The 24,462-nt window shown below is 43.8% G+C and overlaps 1 protein-coding gene across 1 annotated transcript in view; it reads left to right on the plus strand.

Annotated features, from left to right (window-relative positions):
* The window catches only part of CFAP95 (cilia and flagella associated protein 95), a 52,682-nt gene that overhangs the window by 22,237 nt on the left and 5,983 nt on the right, over window positions 1-24,462 (plus strand). Inside the window, exons 3-5 of the mRNA XM_067568857.1 lie at window positions 1,817-1,938; window positions 2,748-2,816; window positions 12,279-12,336. Of these exons, the coding sequence (XP_067424958.1) occupies window positions 1,817-1,938; window positions 2,748-2,816; window positions 12,279-12,336 (249 nt within the window). The remainder of the gene's footprint in view (window positions 1-1,816; window positions 1,939-2,747; window positions 2,817-12,278; window positions 12,337-24,462) is intronic.

Here is a 24,462-nt window from a genome sequence, read left to right on the forward strand (position 1 = left end):
AAGGATCTTCCCACCTCCCTCCCCCCATAGAAAAAACAGGCACTACTCATCCCTGCAGCAGGAAAACAGAACTACAACTATGTCTGCACAGAATTTCTAAATGCATCCTGCTTCGCTTTTTAAAGAAAGAGTTGCCTAGAAGAAGGGGAAAAAAAAATCAGAGAGAAACAGTCAGACCTTTCCTTTCAGTATCTCTAAGAGAAGGAGGACTTCTACTCAGGGAGCAGTGAAACTGAAGTGTCCACATTGGTGTAGAAGAACTTAAAGAAAGAAAATTAACAGGTATTGCGTTTTTGCTTAAATTCATGAGACTCTAAAGATAGTGTTATATAAAAGGTGCAGTTGAGAGGAAGGCTGATGAAGGCTGTGTGAAAGGAGGTGGTGGAACGTAATGAGTACTTTAAGACTACATATTAAGTGTTGGAACATTTTACTTTTGCTTCCATATCACAACTAAGCTGTATTTTTCATGGTAGATACATGACATCTGATGTATATGTTCTAGAGATAATCTTAAATGAAATCTGTTTGTTTCCTCATTAATTACCCTGAGACTAGGCCAAGGTATTGATTTTAGATGTGGTAGACCATTATCAAGGCAGAAACTTCCATTAACAATTTCACTGCTATACCACACTTCAAAATAGTATGGTACATGAGGTTAAAAAGTCCTAAGTTCTGAACAGATATTGGTTTGTGGGTTGAATATAGTGATGGCCAGGTAATATTGTATACCGTGCATTATTACTTTTAACTACTGAATTAAACAGTAAATTCTAAAGAAATGAACTTGACATTTCAATTAAGATATTGTCATTTTATTTAATAGATGTTGGTGCAAATCTCAATACTTCTGAAGACTTATGTAAAGAATTCATTATCATTGAACATTTTCCTGTGTTTTAACCAATTATAATGTAGGGGAATAAAAGTACAAATTTTCTGTATTTTTATTGAACTACTGAGATCTGATTCAGAGATTAGACATTTTTCTGCACTTTTATGAATAATATGGTGGTGTATTTTACTTTTTTATGTTTGTCATAAGGTCACCTATTCATTTGAGCCATTTTGAGTGAAATCTCATTGGGTAAAATGTAACAGAGGGGTTTCTTAAAGTATATGAAACAATAACCATGCCATTCCAAGGAAAAAAATTAGAATGAATAGAGTTAATGGGCAGAGTGACTGTCTATTTGTGCCTTATTAAATAAGGCTTCTTTGACCATTTTAATAAAATCGTGCACATGTGACCAGCTTGTACTCTCTCTTCTTCCCCCATTTACACAATGGAAAAAATAATCTTTGCAGACTTATTAAAATATTGGTCCCATAAAGTAAAATAAGTTGAGTTGTATGTCTTGAATATTATTGAATACTTGTACAAAGGATACATTTCAATAATAAAAATTCCAGCCCTTTTCCAGCGCTACCATAAGATCTTTGACCTTGCTCTGAACAGAATTAAATTATACTTATGTCTTGTGTATATAAGAATTTACACCATTGGTAGAACTGGTGCAGTTGCATTATTAAGCACTTTTCCTACAGCAAGAGACTTGGCTAAGAGGTCAAACCTAGCTATTGTCTATGTATAGAGCACTATTTTTAGACCTCCTAGCCAGAGCTAAACATTGTGCTACATTTGCAAAGCAAAATAGGACTAAGATGCATAGCATCCATCATAATAATTAATTAAAAAGAAACAAACAATTGTACAGTACTTCAGACTGAAAATAGGCTATATACTGAAAACTAGTCTTTTTTTCCCCTTCCCAGTATATTTGTCCTTGTATGCATGACCTCTATTTTCCAGAAATGGATCACCACATACAAGGATCATTTGTCTCAACCATATACATGTAAAGGATATAAGGAAATAGAGATTCATAAGTCCATGCTGAATGAAGATAATTTTGAAGATGGTGTTATTGACAGGTATAATTAATATTTATAGTGTACACTAAATTTTGTGTTGGACCATTCATGTAGGAATTGCTCTACAGAGAATGATAAAATAAGACCATTTTCACTCTGTCCCCCAGATCCACATATCCAGGTCTTCCCTTATCCATGCCAGCATCACAGACCCCTGTCCTGGGATCACGTGTAGGAGGTCTTTTGTGGGGTTGGCAATCCATGGATCAGAGGAAAGTGGGATGGAGTTCGAAGGAATGTACGGCATCCTTCCACCAAACCTCAGAGAATCCATTCTAGAGTTAAAGTTTTATTAACGTTTTAGTTAAAACTTCTCCATGCTGTGGATCCCCTCTTTTGAGGTTAGGTTCCAGAAGTGGGCCCCAACTGTCATGTGTCCACTTCCAGTTCACAGAGTAGGACTTTTACAGTCTAATAAATACTTGAGATGGCCTAATACATTCTAGCCCACAGATGGCGATGGTAAACATACATACAATCTATAATAAGTATGCTAACCTTTGCACAAGCTTCAGCTATGGCAACAGGAATTGAATTTTACCACAGATGAAAAATTACCCCCCCCCCCCCCCCCCCCCCCAAAAAAAAAAAAAAAAAAGCTAGTTTTCCCGCCTCCACCCCTCAGTGTATCTGGGGAAAATGCTGGTTTAATGACATGGGCAAATTTTTTTTTTCACAGCTCTGAGATAGTTCTTTTAAAATGGTGACCATTCAAACCTTGCTTCAAATCAGTTTGCATAGAATAGGTTTGAAAAATTGAACTACTTGTGATTATGCTAGTTTTCTGAAAATCCTTTTTTCTTTTGCAGGAAGACTGGGCTGCCCAAATCAGGAGTTGGAGCTGTGTTGCCAAGACACCCTTCAGATCACTTTAAAATGTTAGTAATCCCCCACAAAAATGACAAATAGTGATGTGCTGTTCAAGATAAATGATATTTTGCTCTGTGGCATGTAGTGTGTGTCAAGGTCTAGAAAGATTCCTAAAACATTGTTTGTACATAAGCTAATTGAGAATTATTTCTTGAATTGTTGCATTTAGTTCATACATAAGATTATGCTTAGTGTATGTAAGGTTTCCACTTCCAGCATAGCTAGTGACTAAAGTATTCTGTCAATATGCTACTACTAAATAAGGTTAATTACACTAATTTTAATATGAGAAAAAGAGCAATGCATTCAATACTCAGGTCTGTAGCACTGACTATTCAGGTTGCCTGACACTTTATATTATAAGACCCTGTTTTCTGTTATCTGTGTCTTTGCCAAACTTTGAATGTTTCCATGCTGGGTATTGTTTTCAGTTTGATATATTTTTTTTTTTTAATTTCAGCCGAAATGATTCAATCATTTTTGAAGATGAGGCTGGAGAAAAAATGTCATTTTTCAATGTTAAAAAATTTAAATGGGACTGAGGCACTTATCATCTTCGATAATCTGGGCCTAGAGCACAAGATGTAGTCTGCAGGGAGAAAAGTATCATCTCACTTTGCTGTATGACCCCTTGTATGCAGATGCACAGTTAAGGTCATCCAAACAATTGTAATTCTGTTTCTGTAGTGCCATGAGAATAACCAGAATCTCTGCTGAAGCTTTATGCATCTATTACAAAGATTCATCTAATTAATGATCACAAAAACATTAATACCTTACTCTGAATCATACAGGCCTAGGCAGACCGTGGGCTGCATCTTATCCTATTTTTCATTTACCTCCATGTCTTTAATTATTGTTTCCTTCAAAATTTGTTCTAAATCCTTGTGTATTATGGTCAGACTAACTGGTCTGTAGTTACTTGGATTGCATTTTTTCCCTTTCTTAAATATAAGTGCTACGTTTGCTATTATCCAGTCATACCATACTGCTTCTGATTTGATAGATTTCCTTGATATTGGACACGCAATTTAATGTGCCAGTTCTTTCAGTATTTGGGGATGGGGATTATCCCCTCCCTTCCCCCTTCCCCCTCCCCCGATTTGACTGCATTAAACTTTGAGAGTTTAGCTTCTGCCTTGGATGTAGTAATTTCCATTTCTGTACACTCATGATCATTAGCCATTCTGACTTTGCCCCCATGTTCTTCATTATCATCCTTATTGAAAACTGAGGTAAAGTATTAATTTAGGCTAAGGTCAGGTCATTTATGACACTTACATAGAAAGTGCAGAGCTTTATGTGGTAATAAAGGATCAGGCACAGTATTGGAGTCATGTGCTTATGAAACCTGGTTATAAAACCAATGCTCTGTGGTTCACTTTTTCAATACTTCACAAGTACAAGCTGTATAAGTGTCATGTCTTCTCCAAATATAAAATCAGAACTAAGGATTAAAATCTGATGGAGATAAGGAGATAGTTGAAGTTATTATGAATTTGCATACTTTGGGGGTTTTGTTGTAAAGGAGAACTTCAACTTAGAATGTCAGTTTGTGATTTTAAAAAATTACAATATTCCTTAAAGGCTTTCATGCTGAAATGAGTGATATAGTGATTAACTACATATTAATGAAGATTTTACCTGGAATAGCTTGTGATGTGGAAAAGACATCATGCTTACCAATAAAAGATATAATTGGAAGTTATTCTTGATTTAAGAGTGTTAAACCAAAAGTAAAATGTGAAATCAGCCTCTGCTGCCTCAGGGTTAAGCACTATGGAAACTGGATGACTGGTAATATAAGTCTGAGTATTATAAATGAGGAGAGGCTTGAATGTAAGCATAGGATAGAGGTTTTGAAACCCAAAGGAACAATGCAAATGATCCCAAGCGAAAAGGCTGTGGAGCAGTTCATCATATCCATAAGGCCAAAGCAATTTATTACAAGATCTGTTGGGATGGACATGAGGACAATGCAGGAGAAGGTAATCTGTGTGGGAGGGGAAAGGAGAAATATTTTTAGGGGTTTTCATACATTATAACATTAAAGTAATCAAACTGTAATCAAGGAATTAGAGATATAGTTGGGTTGTAATGATATCAGACTCTAATTCTCCATGTAATTTTCTTATAACTCTAAGATGCCTCTGAGTTACCATATAGATAAATACAGATAGAATGCCAGTTATGGTAAAAACACTTTAATTCCACAGTGCTTCAGAATCTGCTCTCTAGAATGTAGGTTTTTGGTTTTTTTTCTTGCTTCTCACCAACTGTGTAGCTGTTAAGATTAAATGCCAACTTAAAAAAGGCAATGCATAAGAATGAGTTTGCTCAGTAGACTGAAAAGGAGTGCTTCATTTTATGTGGGAAAGACTGTAATCATAATGTACATTTCAACATCAAGTTAACCCTTATGGAAAAAATAATATTTTTATAGTAATACTTGAAGTATTCCACTTAGTCATAAAAAGAACATTTTGGAAATTTTCCAGACAATGTCAAAGGTGACCTCTAACATTGTGTATGACTAACTATAATATTCACTGATTGGTCTGTCTTTCTATGTTTCTTTGTGCAGTGAACTACTCTTAAAGTTTGATCTGATTTGGACAAATACAGTGTCAGTCACATCACATTTTTCTTGTTGATATTCAGTCATCCAAAAAAATTGGATTACAGATAGGGTTCATAATAAGTAATTTTAAATTATTTTATTTAAAAAAAAAAAGAGCTAAATATTTACATTTAGATTTCCAATCTACTCTTGCCCATACTCAAGATAGGTGTGCAAATGTTTGATTTATGTACACGTAGCTAAGCACACATAGACTGCTTTCATGGTATTAGCTCTGTGTCAGTGAGATGGGTGCAAAGTGCAAATTAGACCTCCTCTGTAACTGATTTTCAGCCAGTTTTGCTTACTGAAGTTTTGGAAGTGTTTGAAGAACTTCAGGCTATGACCTATAATTTGGTTATATGCCCTGTAACCACGCTGGTTACATCTAATGGGGAGACATTGTCTCTACAAATAACAGACTCAATCTGTGCATCCCTAGGGAATACAATGTGCCAGGGTCTCTTAAACAAGCAATTGTTATGTCCTTGGTCAAGAAATCATCTGTTGATGTTGATAATTTATGATTGATTGCCCTTTAACCTTTCTATTTTGGGGAAGGTTATTGAGAAGACTTGTGGCAAAGCAATGCTGTAATACTTGGAGTCCTCATATATCCTGTTCCTCTTTTAACCTGTCTTGAAATCTGAATATGGAATAGAAGCACCCCAATCATCTATGTTGATGATCTGCTCATGGCATCTGTTTTATACCATTGACCATGAGATTTGATTGATACAGGTTGATATAGACCACAGGAGTGTCCCAGAATGATACTTGAATGGGTGCGTTTGTTACCAGATTTGCCCTTCACCTTGGGGTATGCTCATTTATTAGGGTTACCTTCCTGGAAGGGGGTGTGATTCTAGGGGTGTGATTTGGGTTACCTTCCTGGAGGGGGGTGTGATTCTACTAATGTACTGCTTGTGTTACTTGTGTGTTCATATGGCTAAAGCCTGCTCCCAATGGAGCTATCCTGCAGGACCTAAGGTTTTCAGGGCTGGGTTCCTCCCTACTCCCCTCTATCTGCCCCTGGACTCAATCAGGCTGGGTCAAACAGCACTTGAGCCACACACTTATTTGCCCTTGGACCTCATAGGCTAGGCAAAGTAGCACTTCCTGGCTGTCCCCTTCATATGCCCCTTTACACCACAATTGTTCTAGCAGTAACCCCCTTGATGAGCAGACCCCATAGGATTTTTGGGTAATCCAGGGATCTTTGGCTTAGATAAGAGAAGCGTTGCTACAGAGCAAGATAGGGATCAAGGACACAAAGGAGTACATGCAGTTTGGAGAGAGAGAGAGAAAGTGGCAACCAGCTTGATTATAACAGTTATTTTATTGCTAGGTATATAAAACTCATGATACTAATAGTAATACCATACAAGGAGAGAGAAACAATCAAATGTTTACAATATGTGATATAGCGAGGGCAGAAAGCTGTAAGAAAGTGATTTATGGCAGATACGTAAGCCTCAGAATGATCAGAGCTCTGTTCCCTGCAGTTTAGCTGAGTCTCGTTAGGGGGCAATTAGGAGCAGCTGAGCCAATGAGGGACCAGCCAGGTGCTCCATAAAAGCCCTCCGCCAGAAGGAGGGGGAAAATTAGCCCAGGGAAAGAGAAGTGCAGTTGAGAACACGGTGCCAGCAGCACCTAGCTGCTTCTCATAGGGCCCCTGGGCTGGGACCCGGAGGAGCGGGTGGGCCCGGGTCCCTACCCCCTCCTCGGGGAAGACGGGGTGACTAGAGACGCCCTGACCCACTACAAGCAACCAAAGCGTGTGACCCGCTAGAGGGAAGTTGGCTGCCTGCCACAAATACTACACAATTACAGTTGGGGTATTGGAGAAAGTCATCCCAGGTTTGATTACAAAAGTAGAAAGTTATACCTGGACTAAGAGAGAGAGAGGGGGGGGGGAGAGAGAAAAGGTGTGTCGGGGGAAGAAGGGGGGATTGATCTCACCACTCCATGCAGCTCAGAGGTTCCCAGGAACAGGCTTGTCATCTTAGGGTCTAGAGTGCTTTGAGTCTGGCAGAGCCCCCTGTCAGGAAGAGAAGACAGGTTACAGTGGAACTGATGCAGAGTTTGGATCCAAGCATCAGAACAGAGGTTTGAGCTTTGATAGGGGATTTGTAGATGCCAGGTTTGTTTATGGATAAATAATGTCTGGACAAAAGGAGCTGATCATTCCTGGAAGGGCGCTCTTCCTTGAGAGAGAACTCTCAATGCAACCAGGTTTCAGTGTTTTGCATATCAATAATTAGAGTGGTCTGATAACTGCAGAGCTGGATGTGTACAGGTGTTAGTTCATTTTCATCAAGAGCATAGATCTCCCAACATGCAGTGCTTCCCTGCTTCAGCAATCCCAGAGTTCAGTGCATTTTCCATCTTTACCAATCCCAGAGTTCAGTGTGTGTTCCATCTTCGATGTAGATTAGGCTTCTGTATGCCCCCTTTTTACATCTTTGATGTAGATGAGGCATCTGGAGTTGTATCACCCTTGATGGGAGGGTTTTCCACTGCCTTTTCATATTGAAATGCCTTTGGTTTCTGGTTCAAGCATGGGCGGGGCGGGTAATTCAGGTGAGCTAGAGAGAGAGAGAGTTGGGGTTTTGCGCCCTGGTTCCCCAAGAACACAGAGCTCCTAGGTAACATGTTCCTTACTGTTTGAAAAGACTGAGAAAGTATCATTAGGTAATTGCTCTTCAGTTTCGATGGTGCTCTCATGAGATGGACCATGGTCCTTTTCTGTCACCCTTCGTCACTGTGTAGGCCAAGCCACTAGGGATGGCATTGATGCATTGAGAAGGAAACAATATACTGATGACTAGTGTTGACAGGTATTGATTTGACCCATATACTCTTTATTGTTTGTTTTTCTGGCTACTTTACAGCCCACTTCTCTATTTGTATTCTGTCCTGATAGTTGAGGTCAGCAGAGGTGTTGAAGCTAACAATTTGGGGGAAAAATCAATTCAAGTTATTTAGGATAGTGAGATACATAACATTTGCAAAAGTTATCAACAAATTAGAAAGTAATGAATTAACTTCATAAACTCAGAATTTATTTTTCAGAAAATTTGATTTCTGATCTGATTAGTATTGCTCTCAAGTATATTTTATTCTGTACCTGCTATTATTAGACGTTACTTGATTTATTGCACTAGGTTAAAACAGAGAGTGAAATGAAGTCCTTGTTGAAGTTAAAGGCCTCTTCCTATTTGCCAGTTCACTGAAAAAGAAGAACCTGAACTGAATTCTGGGTACACCTTTTTCTGTAAATCTTTATATGATGAAGTGACTTTAATTTGTTGTGCTGTTCCTGGCCAGTCACATTTGAAGAACATCTAGGCCAAAATTTAAAAAATTTGGATGCACAAAGCTAGAAACCTAAATCCATATTTAGGTTCCTAAATCAATGGCCTGATTTTTTCAGTTATACTGAACATCTCGTCCTATTGACTTCAGTGGGAGCTGCAGATTCTTGGCATTGCTGAAAATCAAGTATTTTATTTAGGTATTAAATATGGATTTTAGGTGTCTAACTTTAGACATTTACATTTATAAATGTTGGCCTTCACTCTTAACAAAATCTTCTTTTAGAGACAGTTTTGGTGGTCACTTGTGTACAATGCAGTGGAGATGAAAGCAGATAAAAATCTATTCCATTGACCCTAAATCTATCGGAGAAAGGTGTGGGGAGACAATGTGACATTATGTTTTCAACCCCTTCAGAAGCTCTTTTGGGAGAGCCATATTAGGTTAGGGGACATTGATATGGCTCAGATATATACAGAAAGTACCTGACATAATGACATCTGCACAATAAGTCTTGATCCATGACAGAAGCTCCTACATGCTACATAGCAATAATCTGAGGGAGCTGTGTTACCAAGTTTCACATTGAGGGAAAAGGGTATAGTGCAAAGGAGTGGTACTCCACATAAGACCTGGAGATGCACAGGATTTTCTTGCTGATCTCTGTAAACTCACATGGTTGCAGGGCCATGTCCCCTCTGTGGATTCATAAGTCTCTCCCCATTAAAAATAAATCAGGAATTTTGTGAGTTACATCTTGTTGAATTTCCTGTATGGCGTTGCCCTGCCTGTGGGTTATTCAAGTACATGTCACAGTTTCTTCATGGTGAGCAATGGTTCTCACTCAACAAACTTGTATATTGCTGGTTTGAGCAAAATGGTCCCAGTTTTCTTTTAAGTGCAAAACTAAAAATGTAGCTGCGCAGCTGTGGTATATATATATTTTAAATAGAAGAAAAGGAAATAAAAAATTGATGCAATGATAGCCCTGTTGAATATAATGGTGGGTAAGCTAGCCAAGCCCACAAATTTGATATTTACCCTACAGATTTCTTTTTAAAAGCTACATTTTCTAAGAGGTTCATTTTAACTGGATCATCTGCTTTTGATGATAGCTTTGAATCCATTTCAAAAAGTTAATAATTGCTTTGGAGTAGGAGCTTCAGAGAGGGTATACTTTAAGACCAACACATAATGTTTGGTGAGGATGATCAAAGCACCCATTGCAGTCTTTATTTTATTTATAGTGCCAAAAGTGTCCTTCAAATAAGTAGGAGAAAATGGAAAAGTAGTCTTTGGACTATATCTTTGAAATGCATAATTATTGAAGGCCAAGGGTGGGCAGGTCTGGAGCTAAATGCCATTTGTTTGGCCACTTCACATGATCATCACATTTTCCTGCCAGTTCTTTTAGCCATCATTTTAAAAGACCACTTTCCCTCAAGAAGAGAAATGATCCAGTGCTAAATATTCAAAAATGCTCATGCTAAAATGTGCTTTTACATTTGCATAAACCCAATTTGTGCAAATATGTATAAATTGGGATAGTTATGTATCAAAATTAAGCATGTACAAGTGCAATTTAGCACTTACCCTTTTGGAGATTTTAGCTCAGGCCTTGCTCATTTTAACAAAGAGCCTTGCTGTGGAATCTGAAATACAAACCACTGTTTACTAAAGGTTGAGTCAAAATTATCGCTAAGCCAATTAATCCAACTCTGTTAGAGAAAATCACAATTTGCAAACTGAATAAGTCACTCATTATGAATTTTCTAGCCCACCAGAGTTAAAATCTTTCCTTCTACATCACTTAAGGCTAACATTTTTCCCATTGCCTTTTGTCCAATCTGATAACATGCATTTAAATATTATGAATCAGTCTTCCAGAGATACTAAACTGGACCTTTTTCTTTTTCTTTATATCTGCCTAGTTGCCTTATTAATATATAAACTGAACTGAACCTGACTCTGGTTTAGGACTGTATGTAGAAGGCGAAGTCCCTGACTTGTCTCCAGGCATTCAACCTCTAGAGATCTCTTGGTCTCGTGTCCTAACACCACCAATTATTAAAGCTGACATGCCTGACTTGCCTTTCTTCCTCCAAGCTGTTAAGGGGCTTCATTTAAATTAAAAGATCTATGAGCCTGCATTCTGCCATCCAAAAGCTGATCAACAGCATTTGGACAGTACCAGACTTCTATTTCACTCTCTTGGCTGTCTGCTCTTAACTGTACAAGTAGGTGACGGACAGAGCAAAGATCTGGGCTACTATTCCCAAGTGACTCTCTGGTGACCGATTGTGAGGCAAGTCCTCACTCTTGATAGAAGGCAATATTATTCCCTGGGATCCCTTAGACAAATGCATTGACAGCCAACTGAAAAGATCCGACAGCTTTTTTGCACTGATCTAGCACTCTCTAACCACTTTCCGTATACCACCAGAGACCTTATAAGAATGGCTTCTAGAGCCCCTCTCTCCTCAGTATAAGACTCCTCTGAGCATGCTCTGGAGTGTTCCATCTTGCTGGATATAGTACCTAAATAGTTAAATGGTGCCTGCCTAAACTCTGTGTAGCTGAATGTCACAGAGCTCCTGCACCTATTTATTTTCTGCTACTTGTCTGCTGATAATTTTTTCCACGTTGTACTTTAAGGTGAGTAGTTGTTCCTTTAAACTGACAAGAACAAAGTCTCGGCTGCATTAGCACTGCATCTGACAGACAGTTAGTGGAAAATGCTCAGGCATTCTAACAGCACTGATAACCCTACAGGCTTCAGCAACTAAACATAGCCCAACTGTAATAAAAAATGCTGATTTGAACTTTGAATTGAAAGGTTGTAGCAGGGATTGCTCTACTTTGCCCTTGTGAATGACACCTATGGTTAACCTCTCTATTGTTTACTAACTTACATATTTCTTATAAAATGAAGAATGTCCTTTTAATTAAACCTATAATAGAGAAATACTTTGTATTACAGTTACAGTATCTTACAAGGAAGATATCAGGCCATATTTTCAGACATGCATGTGCCCAGCTTATGGACATAAGTACTCAAAAGTGCAAATGGAGGGCTATGCATACACATCAGTGTGTGCATGCAAAACCCTAACTATGTATGTGCACATTTCAGTACTTGCTCATATATGTTGAGTTTACGCAAATAGATGGGTGAATTTTTGCACATGCATGTCTGAAAGTGTAGCACTATATGGCTCAGTTTAAGGATTGCTCCCAGTTAAATTCATTAGAAATAATCCGTCTTTGGATTCTGATCTGGAATTTCCTTTTTTCCAAGTAGAAAGAAGGAAGTAAATTGCAGCATATGTTTGCCCCGTCAACTTTATTCATGAAGTGAAAGACAGTCTTTTTGGGCTGATCTATTGTGACTAGATTTGACAAGTCTTTAAACAGTTAAGTGCACTTCCAAAAATGGTTGTTATCCTAATGTTTCCATTATCTATAAAACTGGCCTTAAATAAAAGTTATTTGCAATACTATATACCTTACTTATTTGTTTTGTGCATTACAGGTATCTGGATACAACATACCGTATAGACTATGTTCCTCCATATGATTATACGCCATATGTAAGTATTTGGAGCAGAAAAGTGCTATTTTACAGTCATGATTTACGTGCAGCTTGGTATCTAGAGCATTTAATTAACCTTGGGAAAAGAAGAGGCTGCTTTTGAAATGTTGATTTGTTCATATTTGCATAGAGCCATTAGCAATATAACTATGGCAGTCAGTAATGAAGTGAGACAGTTATAACAGCTATAATTTATTTTTTAGTTTTTATACTACGGGGACACAGTTCTTCATTTGCCTATAACTTACTAGCAAACTGTTTAAGATTTCCCTCCACAGCTATTTTTTGTCCTTTTTTGGTTATCTGCCATACGAGCTCAGTGTTATGTGGGAAATAAGATATTTATAACTTTCTTTCCATCTTTGGTTGAACTTAATGGTAATTCAGCATGATAAAAACTTACACAGAAATAAATTCTTTATCTTCTCCTTTTTTCACCACCACATGCGTGAGTATCAGTGTTCTTTTGATGAGTGATAGAATTGTGTTATTATGTGTATTGTAACAAATATAAAACTGCAATTAAATAATAATTAAAATAAAATAAAAATGTAAAGGAACCACAGTTTTTTTTGGAGGGCAAAACAAATGTTTTGGGAAAATTGCTTTTTTTTTTTTTTTAAACAGGGAGGTCATTACTGTATCCTTTCAAAGATTCCTCCATACTTTTAAACAAACTTATTATAACCTAAATGCATTGTTTGTGAAAGATGCGGGCCTGTCAGACGTGGAGTCTGAAATCCTGTGTTTGTATAAATAAAAGGTGCAAATGTTGTTGTTGCACATACTGGCGGAAAGGCTAGAAGCTCCAGAAACTCCACCGCCAGGTGCAAAGGTCCTCTTGCTGCTCCTACCCTAGATTTCTATGGATGGCAAGTCCTGAATTCACCAGTCAGTGAGATGGAGCAATCAGCACTCCCTCATGTTCCCTCTTTATTTTAATGTCTATCTTTTATTCCTTGAAGTGGTCCCCTCTATGTGTTCAATCGGAAAGGATAAGTATAAATCTTAATCATGGAGACATGGACTTCAAGGCCAGAAGAGACCACCAAATCATCTAGTTTGACCTCCAGCATGCCACAAGCCATCAAACCTCACCCAGTTATCTCTGCATTGAATCCAATAACCTGGATTAGATTAAAATGTTTATAACACTGAGGAAACTAAACCTATTGTGCACCACAAGCAGAAAACAGGAAGGACTGAGATGCACCAATGCTGGAGTGATTAAAGGGAATTTGTTTGTAAGATAGACCCAGATGATCCTGGAAAGCGACCCACAGCCCAGGCTGCAGAGAAACATGAAAAACCCCCCAGGTCCCGAACCAATCTGACCCGGGGGAAAATCCTTCCTTATCCCAAAAAAGGCAATCAATTTGACCCTGAGAAGGTGAGACTCACCAACCAAGCATCAGAAAAAGAGAATTCTCTATACCACTTCAAAGCATCAGCCCATCCCATCTAGTGTTCCATCTCCAGCTGTGGCTATCTCTAGTACTTCAGAGGAAGGCAGAAGGGCAACAAAAAATAAACAGAAAAATTGACATAGATGAACCTGTTCCCACCGAAGTGAATGGCAAGACTCTCATTGACCTGCGGAGAAGTAGGAGCAAGCCAATATACAAGTAATTTAGTTTAATGTTGCATTTTGTTGTCATTGGAAACTACTTTGCAACATATATTTATAATAAATGTAGAAACCTTCCACTTGGAAGTGATAGAAATTCCGTATTGAGATGAATAAAAATTGAGGTAAAATTTCCGTTTTGTGCTGCAAAAATGGAAAGTTAAGTGCAGTACCTAACTTGTAAATGGGGAAGGGAAAGGGGGTTCGTGTTATTGTCTGGATTCCTTACTTTGTGTGCCAGTGACTTTAATAGAATGAGAATCATGGCCATATACTTTTTTTTTTTAAATGGCAAAACTAATTTTGTAAAGTGTTTGCACACAAAAGTCAATTGCCCTTTGACTGAGTGTTTTGAAAGACCACCCCTCGGATATTGGCCACACTTAACTGGCTGTTTTTCTTTCACTACACACATGACTGTGTTACTTTATTTGCCATATAGTATGAGTATATTAAACTACGGTAGACTAGTATGTGATAAAGTGGGGCTATATCTATACAACTTATAAATTTTGATTGATATTGTGGAGTTGTATTATGAAAATCTGCTGTGTCTTGAGTGCCTATATATGTGTGGGTGCATCATTGCTGACAGGTCCTATCCAATAGTATGTATGCACCAGATGGATAAATATGAAGATTTTAGGACTTAAAAATCCTACCTTAGGTGCAAACATCTGGGACAGTGGGTGAGCTGCATCCTTAGAAAACAGTTTTAGGTGACTCCAGGAAGGAGGAGGGAAGACAGGAGCAATTGAAAGTTACCAAGAATAGAACAAAAGAGACCAGGTTTTAAATAAAGAAACAGAAGAATCGGGGGAGTGAGGCAGGAAGAAGGATGGGGTGGAAGTAAGCAAGGTCACAGCAGCATGAGAGAGAGAGAGACCAGCTAGTATGCAACAGCCTGCATTTGGAGGGAACACCGTGCATACCTAGATCCAGCTGGTTTCACAAGGGAAGGGTGGACTAGAAAGTGGGGGATATTTGTGGCATCAGCTGTTTATTGTTTTGTATGAGCCATACTCTCCTATGCGCTATACAATTAAGTATAAAAGAACATAAATGTTTTAACTGTACAAAGTATATGTGTATTGACTGCTTCACTTCTACTGCATGTCCCTGAGAGAGTTATTAAACTGTAAACCAGAGCCTTCACTCTTTTGGTTGGAATTCTGGGGAAAAGGGGGCGTTTTGAGTAACTAGGATATCTCAGGGGTCACTCAGCACTGATTCTGGGGATTAGAGCGGTGGGCTGAGAAGCCCCATTTCCTATAAAGGGTAACAGACAGAGTCAGTGCCCAGGAAATGTGCCAGAGAGCCCTAGAGAGGAACCAGTGCTGCAGCCTGCTGAGGCAATAGGAGCTTGAAACACACCAGGGATCCAGAGCAGCAGAGGCTTGGCTACCCCTCACAGCAGTCCTAGCACATGCTAGGATCTGTGACAAGGATTTACATGCCTTCTTGAAAGCCTTTTGTTGATTAAAGGGAGCAGAAAAACTTAATATGAACACCTATAGAAAAAATATATAGAATTAAATGTATTTGCTTTTTATCATTTGCTGTTTTCTACATTTACAAAGAAACAAATTTAAGGAAACATTTGATACAGATCACAGCCTATGAAATATATATTAAAAAACCCATATCTAGGTGCTGAGTGAAATCGTTTTTTAAAAGATACAGGATAGAAATATCCATTAAGCAAGAAATATGATGTATGTTAGTTTAACAGTATACAGAGAAATTAAACTATTCTTCAATACTGTTCAAAACAAAGAAACAAGATGAATTCTCCATAGAACAAAAAAGGCTTTCAAGAAGTCTTCATTATTTCATGACTGTTTTGTAATTTTATACAGCATGAGAGAAGCTCAAACGGGATATCTCTCTTTATGACTTATAATTTTATACTTATTGTTTTATACCTTCTCTCAAGCCCTTAGGCAATAACTGCACATGCATATACCATCTAACTCTCCTACTTCAGATAAAGCTCAGTACTCTGACTCAGTGATCAAAGAAAATATTTTTTTTATCCCTTTGTTGTTTTGTTAAGCAGTTCTGGTCATCCAATTTTCAGCATCCTTGGCTTGCTGTAAAATTAATAGCTATTCCAAACTAAAATTGGTTCATTAGTTTAGTTTCATTACCCTATCAAATATAACCCTGGCCTGTTCCTACAGAAGTAAGCTTCCCTTTGGGATGTGGATAATGATACGGTGTCTTGTTTTATTAAACTAGATGTCCAGATAAGCTAGACTGCAAATAAATATCCCAACTAATATTATTTTACTAAGGCAAAATCACAGAAGGAATTAATATTGGTGTTTTTTTTTTTTTCTTGAGACTTGTCTCTAACAATTGTGTTGATACATTATTCAGTAAATCCAAGAAATGAAAACATGGTTAGTGATACTCTTTTGAATGGATGCTATTTATGTTAATAAAAAATTATAGTTACAAAAACAGTCATGGTCTGCTTTTTAACACATTGTTCATTTGAAACACAAGGATCCTTTGAGTTCTTTGAGTCCTGGTCCCTATAGGTATTCACTGTGGGTATGTTTGCGCCTGAGATTGGAAGATTCTTCATTAGCAGTGTCCGTTGGTCTTTCCTGTGTTGTCTTATGCTCCAAACTGAGGGCATAAGGGGAGATATGGATCAACTGTCTTTTCAGTTCCTTTCTACTTCTCATTGTCTGAGACAGAACTTCAGCAGAGTCTGCAGCTTTCCTACCGTTCCTGCCTTCTATTCAGGTTTTTTTGTAAATAGTTTTATTTTACTCTAGTTAGTTAGTTTTAATGGGGTAGCTAGTTGAAGTAATGTTGGGGGTAGGAGGTGCGCCCCAGGCTCCCCACACTTTTCAGAGCACCTATTATGCCTCAAAATCTTCAGCGTTAAATCCCGTGTAGCCTGCCCTCAGGTCTTCCCCATTAGTGATCTCCAAGGCTTTTTTTGTGCTGCCTTGGGGAGTCTCAAATGCCATCTAAGTACAAGATTTGTTGTTCCTTCCCACCTTGGTCATGACAATCTTGAAAATTCTGGGTTAGGAGGCATCTGATGGAGCTCTGAGACCACAGCTCGACACTGAGGCATCTGACCCCCCTGTACATTAGCAGGATCTGCCCATTAGCACCTTTTTGGGCATGGTACTCTCCAGTCCCGGATCGTCAGAGTGCAGAGCTAAAGACTCTATCAGGTGTGGATGGGAAGAAGGTAAAAGGAAACACCCTCATAAGAAGCAGGAGAAATCCCCACTTAAATCCTCTAACAGATCTGCCTCCTCTAAATGAGGTGAGACTCCATGCTCCAGTATGGGTGGGTCTGCAGCTCCCAGTGAAATTGGGCCAATACTGAGAGCCAGGGATACCCACAGCTCACTACCTACACAAAGGATGTGTCTGGCTCAATCATCAGCAATGGAAAGGAGAGTGTGGTCGCCCTATGCATTGGCAGTTCCACACCAGGGACTTAGTGGTACTAGCAACTACCTCCTGGACTGAATCTGCACGGTCTGATCCACCGATACATAGAGCCATTCCTTGCTTTCCTGTTGCACCTAGCTATGCTATTCATGAGAAACTAAGGTTTACACCAACTCAGAGTCACTGCTACTTTCGGATTGAGTGATCTCAAGAGAATTTGGTACACCATTCCCTGGTCCCTTACACCAGCTGGGGTGTTGAGCTGTGGGCATCAACAGTACTCACCAATTCAGTATACTAATCATGGCATAACACATGAGGTCCTGATGGCTCTGCCTGTAGACTCCAAGGACTTGTATTCCTCCAGCGAGATTGAGGTCGATACACTAGCCACTCCAATGGTCCCATGATGTAGCATTAGCCATGAAAAGAGTTCCAGAACCTCATGGGTGCCCTATCACTACCCCAAGACATTCCTGCAGCCCCTGACCAACGGTACCCTCCCCTATGGGTTTGGATACCCATACAACCCTACACTTGGGCTTTATTGGGACATTTTGAATGCTTACTTTTGGCCTCCTGACTCCAAAGGATCAGAGCAAGAACACAGCTCTCCATATGGGGAAAGCCTCAATGCCCCCCTTTCCCCACACCCTCTCCCAGCCCAGGAATACCATGAAGAGAAGGAACACCCCGACCAGCTGGAACTGCCCAATACACCTGCAGCTCTCTTCACTATCTCCTAATAAAGCAGTGAGGTTAGCCTCCCCTTTGCTGCCTGATGATTTTAAACAATTTCAGGATTGATCGTGGAGGCTTTTTAGATTCATCTGGAAGAAGTTCAGGACAAGCTTTTGGGTGTCCTCCAGACTATGGGCCCTGGTAAGGTGGTGCTTCCCATCAATGGGGCCATATTAGAACTAGCCAAGGCTGTTTGACACATTGCAGTTAATTGTGCCCCAACTCCAAAAAGGACTGAGAAGAGATACTTTTGGCTCACCTAAACAGGCAGAATATTTTTTCCACACCCTGTTCCAAATTTGCTAGTAGTCCAAGCCATTATCAAGCACAACAGATTGCACCAGCTTCGGTTTACCCCGTCCAACAGAGATGTTAAAAAAGTGGACCTCTTTGGGAGGAAGAGCTTCTCTTCTGCCAGCCTACAATTTTGGATGGCAAATTACTAGGCTCTGATTTTGAAATATGACTCAATTTTAATAAAATGTCTGAATTTGCTATCAAACTTCCTTAAAGAGCTCAGGCTATAATTTCAGGCTGTTCTGAATGTGTGGAATCTCATAGCTTAGTTGTTCCTCCAGGAGTAGTTCAAAGCATTTGATCCCACTTCCTGCTCCTTGGAGACTTCAGTGGTTATAAGGTTTCTTGATTTCAGTCCTTAGGGTTTCCTACTGAAGCCCAAGCAACGGTAGAAAACCTTCTCTTTAAGTGTAACCTTATGTTCAGCAAAAATATGAACAAATTACACCCTTTCAAAGACTCTCTGGTCACTGGGGATTTACATCCCATCCCCTTGGAGGGAGTAATCTAAGCCACCTCTTTACAGACAATGTCTGCTCCCCAGTCCTTCTTCCATCAATGGACTTATGAGCTTCCCAGGAAACGGCAGCAGTTACACTGCTGCAGGCAGAATGCCCCTGAGCCCCCACTCCATTGCTTCTTCTTCACCAGCTATCCCATGCCAAGTCATTTTGATGGGACCTTCAAAGAGCTACCACCCAATCTTGGTGCAACCATTCCCCCTTCCCAATTGTTCCATTTCTTCCCAATGGGGCAACATGTTACTTCAGACAGATGGGTCTTGGAGATCATCTCAATTGGTTATGCAATAAAATTCCTTTCCGTTCCTACACCAAACTCGCACTCCCTGTCCCTCTTCTGGAAACCCTCTCAGGAGAGGTTTCTCAGACAGGAAGAAAACTCCCATCTTCAATTAGGAGCCTGTAGGAAGGTGCTGTGGCCTCCCCCCAGAGCGAGGACCTGACGAAGGGCCGCAGTGACCGGGCTGGACAGGAGGAGACCCGACGGACAAGTCTGTCTGGCACCCGAACAGCCAGGCTGTGATAGGGCCGGCAGGCCAGTCTGCCCGGCAACGCAAGGGCCGGGCAGGGATAGGACCGCACGGGCTACCCAGTCAGCCGCAGTGGGGCGGAGTGGAGCCTCTCAAGAAAGGGGCAGCATAAGAGACAGGCCCCAGAGCTTAGTCTAGAGAAAACCGCTGCTGGAAGCAGATGTGCTGCCCCACTGACTGAGGCCTAGGCCAGAGCCGAGACTCCGACCATCCACGGACCAACCCGGGCCTGGGGACTGGATAGGGCCTTCTCATAGCTGGACCAGCCAGAGAGACTGGGTCGAGATACCCGAACCGCGGGACTGGACAACATCTCCTGAACCCCGGGACTGGGCCGAGCCCCCTGAGCAACCCAGGTGGACGATACCCCCTGAGGCCAGATGGAACCTGGAGGAGTTGCTGGTCATCGAGCTCCCAGAGTTGGGGCAGGACTTGGAAGAACTGCCTGAGGCTGCGCTCTCCCCTGAGCCCTGTGACCTAGAGGAGCTGCCCCTCGCCGAGGAGCTCCCCGCATTGCCACCGGTGGATGAGGAGGAACTGGTGGGCCTACCCCGGACGGAGTGCCCCAGCGACCCTGAGGAGTCAGGTACACGAGGATACGGGGAGGAAGTAGCCTAGGGACAGCCGTAGACAGTGGCTGAGTCTGGGGCAACCCAGTCAGTGTGTTGCGGCAGGAGCCCGACCGACTCAGTGGCAACACCTTTGCCACTACTAGGGCCCTGGGCTGGGACGCAGTGGAGACGGGTGGGCCTGTGTCCCCCTCCCCCACTTCCCTAGCCACCCTCGGGGAGAGCCTCATCTTCACTACCGCACCAAAGAGCGGGACCACTGCCTGCCTGCCCTGTCTAAGGGCCGGAGCAGTTAACTATTCGCTTGCTTGCCCTGCCTAAGGGCGGAGCCATTAACTGCTTGCTCGCCCGCCCGCCCTGCCTAAGGACCGTGCGATAGACTGTTTGCTTGCCCGCCCTGCCTGATGGCTGGGACAATAGACTGCTTGCTCACCTGCCCTGCCTGAGGGCTGGGCCAAGACCCACAAGAGAGCGAACTGTTCCCCCTTTAGGAAGATGCTGTGGCCTCCCCCGGAGCGAGGACCCGAGGAAGGGCCACAGCTACCGGGCCAGATCTAATGGCCTTCAAACATGCGGTGGAGAATGCAGGCATCCTCCCCTGATGCATAGGGGACCCGCTTACACGAGCACTTCAGCGACCACTGGACACCGCTGGGTCCAGTCAGTGATGGAGGCAGAGAAGTTGATCAAGTCGTGGGCGGAAATCCAGCAGCAGCAACAGGCGCCCAGCTGCAACAACAGCAGCAACTCTTGCAAACTCTGGGCGCCCAACAGCAGCAATTACTACGGGACCTGGGAGCTCAGCAGCTGGAGTTCCAGCGGAAAATGGTGCAGCAGCTGGGTAGTCCCTCAGGGATAGGAAACCCGGCCCCCGAGGAGGCCTTGGGCCAGGTGCGGCCTGCGCCCGGGCCCCAGCCAGGCCTGACAAAGCTAGGACCTGCCGACGATCCCGAAGCATTCCTCGTGACCTTCGAATGGGTCGCCATTGCCGCTGGGTGGGACCCTCCCTGATGGGCAACGCTGCTAGCCCTGTATTTGACGGGGGCCTCCCAGGCAGCCTATTGGGCCTTGGGGGATGACAAGGCCTGAGACTACCCGATGGTCAAAGCGGCGATCATGGCCGCATTTGACATTAGTCCAGAGACGTTCCGCCAGCTATTCCGGGAGTATCCCCCCGGGGCCCGTCCCCGGGCCATCGTTCTGGAGCTTTGGGACACCGGCTGGCGCTGGTTGCAGCCCGACCAGAGCACCGCGGCGGCAGTAGCAGAACAGGTGATCCTGGAACAGTTCCTCCAGATCCTGCTGGCTTGAGGGCGGACTTGGATGATACAACATCACCCCAAAGGCTTAGCAGAAGCAGTCCACCTGATGGAGGACTTTCTGGCTGCAGAAAGACCCATCGGGCCCGCATACTTCACTACTGGACAAGCCGGGCCGGCGGGGTCCGCGACGCAGCCGCCAGAACCCAGGGTCCGATCCCACCGGACCACCGAGGTTGGTCCTGGCTGGGCCCCGATGAGCGTGACCACGGCTCCCCCCCACGACACGTGGCCCCAAACTATCACCGGGCAGGACGGACCACGCGCAGGACCTGGGAGCCCAGGCCCCTGTTTCACCTGCGGTCAGTGGGGCCACCTACCTACGCTACGACGGTCACGGTAGGCCTAGCCGGATGGCAGCTCAAGGCCTTAGTGGACTCCGGGTGCGGTCAGACCCTGATCCTGCGGGGCCTGGTCGCCGAGAGTGGGAGGACCCTGGGCCAGGTTGGCTCCCGCTGCATCCACGGGGACCTCAGGTTCTATCCGACCTTATCGGTCCCCCTGACAATTGAACCAGAGACCCGGGTCCTGACAGTAGGGCTGGCCCCCCGCCTACTCTACCCAGTAATCCTCGGCCGGGACTGGCCCGACTTTGCTGGAGTTCTCCAGCGAACAGACGACGGGCCAGGCCCCGGCGCTGAAGACCCGGGGGATGGAACACAAGGGGCCCCAGACTCGCAAGGGGGTACGGACCAGTCGGGTCCCGCCATGGAGCCGAACGACGAAACCGAGGAGCCAGAGGACGGGACACCACCTGCCGACAGGGGCATGCCGCCCCCCGATGGACCCCTGGCTGACTTTTGCCATGATCAGCGGGAGGACCCCACTGTTGGGCGGGCCTACGAACGGCTGTCTGCCGTGGATAGGGTAATACTCGACCCCCAACGAGTAACCCAGTGGCCACGGTTTGAACTACGGCGGGACCGACTCTACAGGCTAGACCGGGATCCCCAGATGCAGGAGCCCCACACCCAGCTCGTGGTACCCCGGCCCCACCGTAGGGCCATCATGAAGCTAGCCCACGATATTCCGGCTGCAAGGCATCTAGGCACTGATAAGACTCTTGCCCAAGTCCTCACCCGGTTTTACTGGCTGGGAGTACACGGGGAGGTCCAGGATTATTGCACCTTCTGCCCCGATTGCCAGTGAGTGGCCCTGGCCGGAGTTCCCTGGGCCCCCCTGGTACCATCCCCGTGGTGGGCAGTCTGTTTGACCGGGTGGCCATAGACTTGGTGGGGCCCCTGGAAAGGAGTGTGGCTGGCTTTCAATACCTCCTTGTTATGGTGGACTACGCCACCCACTTTCCAGAGCTGGTCAAGGTGTTCACCCAGGTGGGCCTTCCCTGGGAGTTGTTAACAGATCAGGGGATGAATTTTACCTCCCAGCTCCTGAAGGAAGTCTGCGCCATCCTCGGGGTAAAACAACTCCGGACTTTGGTCTACCATCCCCAGACCGATGGCCTCGTGGAGTGCTTTAATCGCACCATCAAAAACATGCTGCGAAAATTCCCCCTAGAGGACCTGTGGTGGTGGGACCAGCTGATCCCACCTTTACTCCTGGCAATCCAGGAAGTCCCCCAGGCCTCCACGCAATTCTCCCCTTTCGAGTTGCTATACGGCCGGCACCCCCAAGGGATCTTGGACTTAATGAAGGAGCAATGGGAGCAGACCACATCTCCAGCCCAGGGAATGCTATAGTATGTCCTGGAGTTGCAGGAATGCCTGCGCCGAGCGGGAACACTGGCTCAGGAAAATCTCCAGGCTGCCCAGAAGAGCCAGGCCACAGCATACAACAAGGGAGCCTGGACCCATTCATTCTAACCCGGAGACCAGGTCTTGGTATTATTACCCTCAGCGGAATCGAAGTTGCTGGCTAAATGGCAGGGGCCCTACGAGGTCCTCCGGCCCATAGGACCCATAAATTATGAGATCCGCCAGCCTGACTGAAGGAGGAAGAAGCAAATTTATATGTAAACCTGCTGAAACTGGAGGGAGTGAGAGGGGTTACTAATCGACCTGCGCCCCCTGGATCCGGAATTGGGCTCGTTGATTCCTGAACAAGAGGAGGGGGGAACCCCCCAGCTTGGGGATACCTTGACGGACACCTAGAAACGGCAGGCCTGGCATCTGGTCGAAGCCTTTGCTGCCACCTTTACTACAACCCCCGGGAAGACCATCCAGGTTTACCATATTATCGACACTCAGCTGGGGGAAGTCGTGCGGATAGGTGCTCACTCATCGCCCCGCCACCTCCAGGCAGCTGTGGAAGAAGAGGTCCGAACCATGCTATGGTTGTGGGTAATTGAGCCCTCCACGAGCGAGTGGTGGAGCCCCGTCATGCTTGTCCCCAAGCCCGACAGATCCTGGGGGTTTTGCATCGACTTTCGACGAGTGAATAGTATCTCAAAATTTGATGCTTACCACGTGCCCCGCATTGATGAACTGCTGGACCGGCTCGGGGAGGCGTGCTACTTCTCCACCTTAGACCTCACGAAGGGATATTGGCAGATCCCCCTGGAATCCCGCTCCCGGGAGAAGTCGGCCTTCGCCACCCCCAGCAGCCTTTACCAATTTCTGTGGATGCCCTTTGGGCTGAATGGGGCCCCCGCGACCTTCCAGCGCCTCATGGACCACCTCCTGGCGCCCCACTTAGAGTACACCGCCACCTATCTTGATGATGTGGTCATCTACAGCTGAGACTGGACCGACCACCTCAACCAGGCGGCTGCTGTACTGCGAACCTTACAGGATGCCGGTCTAACCGCCAACCCCCAGAAGTGCTACCTCAGATGCAGGGAGACCATCTACCTAGGGTATACGATTGGTCAGGGGACCCTCCTACCCCTGGTGGGAAAAGTACAAGCACTGTAAGAATACCCCAGACCAGCCACCAAGAAACAAGTGCGGCAGTTCCTGGGTCTGGCGGGCTACTGCAGGCGATTTGTTCCAAACTTCGCCACTCTCGCCACCCCCCTGACAGATACCTTGCGCAAGGACCAGCCGCTCCATACCCAGTGGACCCCAGAGCAGGATCAAGCTTTCCAGGCCCTGCAGGAGGCCCTATGCCAGGAGCCAGTCCTCTATAGCCTGGAGTT

This window comes from Emydura macquarii, unplaced genomic scaffold, assembly GCF_026122565.2.
Source record: "Emydura macquarii macquarii isolate MOO-44397 ecotype Brisbane River unplaced genomic scaffold, CSIRO-AGI_Emac_v2 contig_2897, whole genome shotgun sequence".
Lineage (NCBI taxonomy): Eukaryota > Metazoa > Chordata > Testudines > Chelidae > Emydura > Emydura macquarii.